Source organism: Bombus bifarius, unplaced genomic scaffold (genome assembly GCF_011952205.1).
Source record: "Bombus bifarius isolate JDL3187 unplaced genomic scaffold, Bbif_JDL3187 scf7180000009362_frag, whole genome shotgun sequence".
Taxonomy (NCBI): Eukaryota; Metazoa; Arthropoda; class Insecta; order Hymenoptera; family Apidae; genus Bombus; species Bombus bifarius.
Window position 1 is genome coordinate 1 of NW_022885072.1, and position 9,811 is coordinate 9,811.

At 37.7% G+C, this 9,811-nt stretch overlaps 1 protein-coding gene across 1 annotated transcript; it reads left to right on the forward strand.

The window, feature by feature from the left end:
* Window positions 1-8,882: 8,882 nt before the first annotated feature.
* LOC117215121 lies at window positions 8,883-9,507 on the forward strand (the record flags this gene model as incomplete). The annotated part of the gene is made up of 1 exon (XM_033461552.1): window positions 8,883-9,507. A coding segment is annotated over exon 1 (342 nt), but the record flags the coding sequence as incomplete, so codon positions are not given.
* Between the last annotated feature and the right edge of the window lie 304 nt (window positions 9,508-9,811).

A 9,811-nucleotide genomic window follows, 5' to 3' on the forward strand; every position in this document is an offset into this window, starting at 1 on the left:
ATTTTGCAATGTTCCATTACACAGAAGCGATTGTTTTGGACGATATCACACTTTTAAAAAATATTAAATTATTATTTGCTTGAAGAAAATCATTGTATGGATTAAATAAATATTAATAAAAAAATAAATATTAATCTAAAAACGATTCTAATAGATCAAATAAATATCAATATAAATATTATAAGTAATTTCGCCAAATTTGAGTTAACATTTCTATAGGTATGAGAAAAAGCGCGTATATTCCCGCGCGATATCCTAGAGTCTAAACAGAGCTAGAGTCTAAACTGGCTTCAACGATGTATCTGCGACCGAGTGAGAGGTAGACAGTACATAGGATTTTCAACCGCTACTGGTTGGTAAAATGATACGATAGTACACAACAAGTGTATAAGGTGAAACCGTGAATGTGCGTGCGTGCGTGCGTGCGTGCGTGCGTACGTGGATAACGATAAGGCGAAGCGAATAATATGCATAGTGAATCTTTTCTGTCTTTTGTGAAGAAAGGTTTCATTTTTCATTCTTTTGGTCTCTTTCCTCTCGTTTCTTTTTTCTTTTCTTCTCTCCAGCGTCACATGAAGCGCACAAATGTCCAAATCTTTCCACGGTTCTTTCTTGGTTCGCTATATTTTGCGAATGAAATTGTACTTCAAATCCACTATATCCAAACGTCTTCCCCTATCCTTTCCTATTTCTCTACCTATATGTCGGAGATGAAAGGAAAGCCGAAGCCTTTCCTTGGAAATTTTCGGAACATCCTCTAGTACTTTAGCCTAGATTTTATTATAGCTGTAATTGTTTAAAATTAGTGATAGCGAGATTGGCTTCGAGGTGACAATTGGTCGCCGAACGTAGCCACGGTCACGAGATAAACGTTTTGCCTAACGGAGGTCTGACGAGTGGTTGTATGGGTTTTCCGAGAAGTGTGATTGTGGCGGCATGCGGCCTCGAGAGCGGGCCTAGCCACGTGTGAGGTTACATCGGAGGTGCCGATACAATGGGATCATACATTGGCTAGTCCACGCGAAGAGTTGTCACGCGCCCAAAATTCCCATCTTAAGCCGACATATATTTTAAATAACCCAGAGCGGTCGGAGCCTATATCGAATCGATAAAGTTTGGACCCACGTAAAAATAAGTATAAAGCTCAGGAGTTTGTCGTTTGGGTATTCAATTGTGTGTTCACTATCGTTACTACTCGCACTCCGCACTCGTACTACAAATCGACAAATTTTTACAATTTGTTAATTTATCAACCACGGTTGATCATTTTACAATCCACAGGAAAATGATAACATGCTCGATATTCTAGTTCGTGTTTGAAGATACATAAAAAATATATATTTATGCACTTCCTATACTACATATCTCATTGAGCATGCGAAAACTCGCTAGTAGAACGGTAGTAGTAGGTTATGAAAATACATCTAATTCATAAATATATTGTGAAAATTATGTAAAGAAATATAAATAGAAGATAAATTTGAGATAACAAAATGATAGCACGCGCCATACAAAATATATTTTAGAAAAAATAAATGATTTCTTATACTTTTTTACTTATATTTATTTACCTATATTTTTACTTCCCTTGTAAAATATCTATTATATTTCGATGTACTCAGTTTTCTAATATTTTCATGTTAAATTATATTATTCTTTCAGAGTTATATAATTTTGCTCTTTCACTATTTGAAACTATTTCCTTCCACGAAACGATTTCCTTCGACGAAAACCATGCCATGCTTTGAAATACAACTTTTCAAAACATTTAATGTAAAAATAGGCAGGTCATGATCCATACTGATATATACATATTTTCTCATTTGGAGTTAACATCGCAAAAAGTTCCTTCTTGCTTAAATTTCATTTACGATAAGTATCTTCTGTTTGTTCTTCAGTCATAATCACGGAAATAAATGGTCGAAGAGGTAGTGTGCATCGAAATATAAATATAATATGCTCAAATATACTAGAACTGCTAAAATATTCAACAAGGGCGGTGGTATAGGCAATCGTCATCGAGAACAGATGACTAGCAATCGTGTTATCGTAAGTAGCTTGTTCTTTCTTGTTCTTTATTTTGAGATTCAGCTTTCATTCCTTACATTCATCAACTCTTTGTATTCTCCTTATTTCCCCTTCCCTTTTCACCCTTTTCCACTTGCGGCTCATTTCTTCACCCGGAACAGAGTATGTAGCTGATTTTCATCGAACAAACCTGTTCGAACGTCTCACACCACTTTACGGATACTTGCATATAACTATAATACGCATCTTCATTCGTCTCTTATTCATTGAATGGATTTGAGAGACAGCGATTCTGGCGTGCTTTCCTCTAAGCATTATCGTGTTAGGAATGTTCCTACTAGAGTATATATGTTTCGTAACGGTGATAAATAGACCGAGTTCGATGGACTTTCAAATGGACGGAGCAAATTTCTGATGCCCAGATTTACTACTATAAAAATAAATCAATGCATCATTTGATTAAGCAGTTTCAGAAAACAGTCTGAATTTAATTTGGTAGGACCGTCATTTTAAAGATATCTTCAGGATACGCGGGACAGCGTACTCTATATATTTAGTATAGTTTAAAATGATATCTTATAGGATTCTCAAATCCGAGTCGAAATTGAATTCATGAGCAGTTGCAGTTTTCATACAGGCATGTATGTATGTTTTCACTTAAAGCCTTTTTGACAGCATTTCACAGATGAGGCATCAAAGTTTTCTCTGCACGTTGTCTATTGACAGTCTTGAGCGCAGTGAGATCATATTGGAAGCTCTCGAAAAATTAGTGAATAAAATTATTGCTAAACAGATCGAGAGAAAAGGAGCGTTAGGTGCTCCTCTTATTAAATTATCAGAGAATTAAAAGTTGTTTCCTTTTCATTTTTACTATTTACATCATTTCTAAAATAATACTAACATTGACAATAAAATTCGATTGGGTTAGACATCTTCGCTTTAGTGATAAATAGTTGTTACGCGATACATTTGTTCAGTTGAGATGTACTGTTGAATACAAATACAATATACAAATTGTATTATAATTTATAGCGTAACTATGGATAGATTTCAATGGTAAGAAGATTATTTTAAACTCGTACAAGCATATGCCTCTGCTCAAAGTGATGAATCTTTATGCTCTTGTTCAGCAACTGGCCTAATAACATTTATGTGACAAAAAAACATATACATCTAGAAAAATTGTATAATACACAACTCACTTCTCGATAAATGTGCGAACATGTGTAAGATGTTCGAATTTCGAATATTTTTCAGATATTCATCCACTTATGTGAAGAACGATTTTTCGCATGAGTCATCTGATTATTTTATTTTTTCTCCGAATGTCCGTACGTTATGTGTGTATTCTGTACATCCTCTGTGAACGCTTTCAGTCCTTCCGGCTTCAGTCCTTCGTCGTTTCCACGATTAGGCCGGTGTCGCTTATTTTTTTTTCAACTGCTGTGACTTGTATTCCCCCTTTACGGGGGATTACTAGCGTGAATAGCGCGTCGCGCGCTTCTCCGCTGGTTCTTATTTCACCATCCTCAACTTCCGACCGGATTATAACCACATTTCTCGGTGGTTTTACCGCCATTTGTCCGCTTTATTGCTGGCCATCTTCACTTTTTCCGCGTACGAGAGCTGTTTTGGCTCGGCCTTCGTTGTTTTCTTAACGGCCGTTTTAAGCCGCTTGCTGGCTTCCAGCGACTTACTCACAGCGCTTAATATCGCAGTTTCCTTATTCTTAGCTTTTAGCTTGTTCTAGCCTTCCGGCTAGATGACAGTTGTGGAGCAGGAGATTCTCCACAAATCCTCTCATATCCTTAAAGTAACGCATTATCGTTGCGGTTTGCCCTTGTTAACTTTGTTGCTCGGGTCGTGGCAGAATGGTAGGACCCTCTTTTCCATATCGCTAGCTCGTTCCCTTATGTCGGGTATTGGCCGCGATTCTTCTTTAGTATCCTCCTTCTCTTCATCAGACCGCTTCTTGATTTCTGGGCTGTTTTGCTTTATCGGTGTAGCGCTTATATTAATATCTTTAGGGGTTGACCACTCTGCCCCTTTTTCAGGCTTTTGCGTTTTCAAGGGTTGCAAAACCATGCTTGCATTCGTGGCGGGTGGCGGGTGGCGGGTGGCGTCTGCCCACGTGAAGACATCTGGATTACATTCGTGGCGTACTGTTTGTACACACGGACAGTGTACGAAGCGACGCGAACACAACCTATCTGCATGCCGTCATCTTGGGTCAACGCATGCTGTCAGGAGATCTTTAAAATGTGTCCAAGGATGTTGGCCGATGTAATTGTTAACAATGACTTGGCTTACTTAGAACCAGGCAGGCAACCGCCAGAGGCAAGCGAGGTGAAGAGGCTCTACAAGCATTTCTGGGGTAGAACTGCACCTCCAAATCCTATAATCCTAGGAAGTAGAGCCTCGGAGTTGTCATTATGTGAATACTTTCCTGTTTCACATGATCTAATAAACCAACACTTCTTTCAACTTTTTTTAAGAAACTGTTTTGAATCGTGCAACATTTTCGATCGATTGCGATATCTCTGGTAATTGCATAGTTTTATTTGTCAATTTTACACAAGTAAATATTTCGTTTTTTCGTTCAGATAAACTGCAACGTGATATTATTTTATATCACTGTTGCTTGATCATATTGCACAATTTTTATGCCAAGAGAAATATGCTAAAATTCTACATGTAATTTCTTGAGAGATAGTTGTACATTCAAATCATACAAATATATTCGTCTATAAAGTGATGAAAATTTCCATAATTAGGAGGTTGGCGTATGCTGCGTTTTATATCGCGCAGGAATAATTAACTCTATTTCTTCCAATGACGTTATTACAGAAATTCATACTAACCACATGATCATCTGATTTAAGTGCACGAACGAAAGAATCCATCCGTTATTATTTTTTTCCTTCCATATATCTATAAGTGTCATTTCTCCACTACCCAACATGTTCATATTCTAAACGTATCATGCGCATCTTCTTTCCGTTTCCGTCCCAAAGTTCGCAACGCAAGTATATCATTTCTAATCTTTCCACTTTTCTTCTCCTTTTCTTTTATCTGAATAATGGTTTAGTACTGCATGATTCTTAGGAACATCTAACGCATTCGAGTCAAATTATTTTCCATCACTAAATACATCCTTTCTTCGATACTTCCTACACTGCATACGTACTTTCGTAATTTCTATAGCTTTTCTCTACGGCGAGAGGCGAGAAATATCCAGCGTTTCAATGTTGGATGTTTCAAATGTTTACATCGTTGCAAAAGCGTCGATCGTTTAATAAAAGATCGTTTAATAAGACCTACTATTTTGGCATATCCTTTGGCATTCGTTGATACCGGCGATTGCTCTCTGCTCACCCTTGTGTTATATTTCACAGACCTTTCTAAGGATTATGTTACCATGTTTCAATATCCATTAATGAATTTTGTAATTTTTTAGACGTTACAGTTATTTGTAATGTATATATAGTCTTACTTTGATTGACTAACTGATTTACTTGCATAATTTAATGAGAAGTAAAACAATAAAATATTGCGTATAAGCTATCATTTTGCTTTCAAAACACCTTAATAGTAATCAATAAAAAATATAACAAGATTCTATTTAGATTTCCTTCTATAACTTTCATATCTTTTCTGCATGTATATAATTTATAAAATATAACATTTAAAAAATATAAACTGGTAAAACATATAATATTCTCATGGGAGAATGTTCTCATTTCTCCTTGTACCGTACATCAATTAATGTCAAATTATACTACAATCAATAAAAATATAGCAGCAGAAATGGAAAATGTAAATAACCCATGGGAGAAAGCAGGGTATCTCTTGTGAAGACACCACAACTCCCATGATCTATTGTCGCAATCATAATTAACTAGAAGTGGTTAGAATGAAATAATTACGTAACTGTAACGCTGACCGTATGTTATGCCAACCCGGGAGCCGAGGCAGTAAAACTCGATAGCGACACATATACCCGTACGGCAACACGTGCTTGCGTGGCGATTACGAAAAACCGACGGCCAGTAGATGAAAGAAGGCCACATGCAGTCGAATGAAATCAAATATTAAAAACAGGGCCTAGGCTAATTAAGATTCTCTTAAGATGTTCACTACCAGCATCACACTATTATGATGCGTCGATTTTCATTCAGAGGTAAGAATCATAGATATGAGAAGACAGTCTCACGTACGATTTCAGGAAACCCAAACTGCAACATCCCGATTCCCACGGAAGTGAAGCCCCAGTGGACCACCACTCCGTGGGGGATGGCATTATAAATAAGCGTAGCAACATAGCGCAGCGCTCATTATTATTTTAATCATTCTTTGTGCTCATTATAATTTACGTACCATATTGTGCTCATTATTTTTGTATTCATTCTTAGTGATCATTGTTATTACGGTTCATTATTATTTTGTTCACTCTTTGTGTTCATTGTTACTACTTTCGTTATTGCGCTCATCATTGCGTTTAAAAATTTTGTATAGTATTTTGCGTTTCGGGGTCTTTAGTTTTTCGGTCAAGAAAAGAGAGCCGCGACTAAGTAAAAAGAAAATTTTATCATTGAAGTCCTCATTTCATCGCTTAGACAGAAACGGGCATTGTAATTGCGGTATTAATCCAGTTAGTAAATTGTTCAGTCTGTATCGAAATAGATAAATAAAGTAAACGTTGATAGTAAACTATATTCGAGTTCAAGTAATAAACCCAACAAAAACATCGACGACCACCGGAGCAGCTGAGGTAATGGCGCCAGACAGCACCTACTCCTCAAGGTAAGAAAATTAATTTTGAAAATTTCCTTCTTCTCTGATAATTTCGTTGCCCTCGAGAATCGAATTAGAACTTCCTATCATCGATCTCGTTTTATTTTCGTGAACGGTTTTGAAGATAGAATCATTGTTTAAACTTTAAACAAAGGGGTTGTCCGCTGTGTCGGCTTGTGCGAACGGTGTTTTCAGCTACTCAAACACCCACTGATCTTCGCATTCCTCCTCCCATTGTTGGCAAAACATTGCCCGTCTTTGGGCAAGGCTTGCGAAATCACACAAGTCCCGCACAGAGAGGACCATTAAATACATCGTCGGGGTCAATCGAAAATTAAGAGCAATACCGGCATTGCTATTTACCGATATTCTTGCCATCATTGCATGCGATTGTAAGAGAGAAATAGCAGAACAATTTCCCTTCGAAAATTTAACCAAAGGATCGTTCGCTGTGTTGGCGTGTGCAAACGGTGTTTTCGATTATCGAAAACACCCATCGATTTTCGCATTCCTCCTCCCACTGTTGTCAAAATATTGCCCGTCTTTGGGCAAGGCTTGCGAAACCACACGAACCCCACACTGAGAGGATCGTTGGAATCATCCTCGATTATTAAACTCGAAGAGCAAGAAAATTGTGGCAATAGAAACCATCGTAGTAAATGAACTGAGCTTTGGTTCTAACGACAAACTACTATAGCGAAATTAAAAGAGAAGAAGAAGGCAAACGTAGGAATAAATTTATATCAAACAACGAAAATTCACATTCTTATCCAATCCATCAACGCGAAAATTCTTGTTCTACCTCCTCTAACTAACTAATATACACATATACATACATATATATATATATATATATATATATATATATATATCAACTATACTAACATACTAAGTGCACACAAAATTCTCTAAAGCATATGACGACAAAATGGACAATTACATAAACTCGCTTGCCAAAAATAGTAATCCTTACTTGGGCTTTCGGTTCGGTTCGGGCCGAGGGTAACACACGGACGGAGATCTCTGTGGAAAAAGTGAAGTGTGAAGGGAAAAAGGAACAGGAAGCATAAAGAGGCATGAAGAAGGGAAAATAAAGAGTGAGCATACAAGGAGAAGGCAAAAGAAAAGCGAAAAAGGAGACAAGAACGAGAGAAAGCTACAAATAAGAAAAACTAGAAAACAAGGGGTTAGGAGGCTAGAAGCGCGGCAAAACAAAGTAAGGTAGGGAAACGGCAGATGGCGACAAACAGGGGAAGACCAAGGAGTACTGGTAAAGCAGTCTTCAAAAATACACTGGACAAATACAGCTCGACAGAAAAAGAGACACCAGCCAGAGAGAAAGTAATGGAGGCAGTGGTGGAAAAAATAGAGAAAATGGAAAGAGGATTCGAGGCAGTGATCGAGGAAATAAAATATATATATATTGGAAAAGCAAGTGGAGGAGCTGAAGAGAGAAATGAAAGAGGAAAGGGAAAGAAGGGAAAGAAGGGAAAGAGAGACAGACAGAGAGAAAGGAGAGTGGGAATGGGAAAAGAAAGAATTATTGGGTAGAATCAGAAGAATTGGAGAGGATCAGGACAGGGCAGAGAGAGAGGCAAGAAGAAGAAACATAGTAATCAAGGGAGTGGACTGAAACGAAGGAAGCAATGAAGAGACAGTAAAGGAGTTCATAAACGAAAAAATGAGGATAGGGACAGAAGTAGAAAAAGCACATATGATAAAGGTGGGGTGGGGTGGAGGGGGGGGGGAAAGAACACAATAATAGTGGCAACGATGAAATCAATGGAGGAAAAAATAAGGATAATGAAGGAGAAAAGCAAATGGGAAAAGGATGTATACATGGACGATGATCTGACAAAAAAAGAAAGGGATGGGAAGCAACACATAAGAAGGGTAGCCAGAGAAAGAATGGAACAAGGCGAATATGTAAGGACAGGATACAAGAAACTAACAATAGAGAACAAATGGTACAGGTGGAACGAAAACGGAGAGAGGCTGGAGGAAGAAAGAAAGAGAGGGGAAGGAAAATGAAAAAAGAGGAACAGGAGGGGAGACTACAATGGGGATGAAAACGTGCTTCTGAAATGTAGCAGGGCTAATAAGTAAGGACAAAAGAGAAAAGTTAAAATATAGACTACCCAAAGAATTCGACTGGAAATGCAGGGCAGCAATGACAGTAAGGAAAAAAGGAAGAGCAAAGGGAAGAATAACAACGGGTATAAATAAAAACCTAAGAGAAATAGGATATAAAGGAATTAGTGATAATATAGTTGGAAGAAAAATAATATACAATTACAAGACGTATAGGATAATGATGGTTTATAATCAAGATACATAAGGGACATGGAAAAAATAGAGGAAAGAGTAGACGGAAGAGAAGAGGAAGTGGTGATCATCGGCGGAGACTGGAACGCAAGAACGGGAGAAGAGGGAGGGTCGATAAACGAGGACGTAGGGAAAGAAAAAAACAGACGATCAAAAGACAAGACTATAAACATGGAAGGAAGAACACTGCTAAAGATAATCAATGGCAGCGATAAAGAAGGAGAGGAGCGGACCTATATTGGCGAGAGAGGAAACTCAGTAATAGACTATGTGATTGGCAATCAGGAGGCGACAGAAGAAATAATTTACATGAAAATAGGAAAAAGAACAGAGTCAGGCCACATGCCGTTAGAAATAGAAATAGGGGGGGGGGGCGCGGAATTACAAAAAAAATGAGGAAAAGGAAGAAGAAGAGAAGGAGAAGAGGGAATGGACAAACAAAAGTGTGGAAAAATACTTGGACGAATGTAAAGACTGGACCTGCAACGGAAGAACAGTAGCGGAAATGTGGACAGAAATCAACAAGAAGATAAACGAAGCAATGCAAAAGAAGAAAGTAAAGATAAGGAATAGAAAGAGAGGAAAAGAGAGTAAAAGAGAGATGAGAAGGAAGGTGACAAAGTTTATGAAAGGAAAATACAGTAGAGAAGCTCTTATGGAGGAA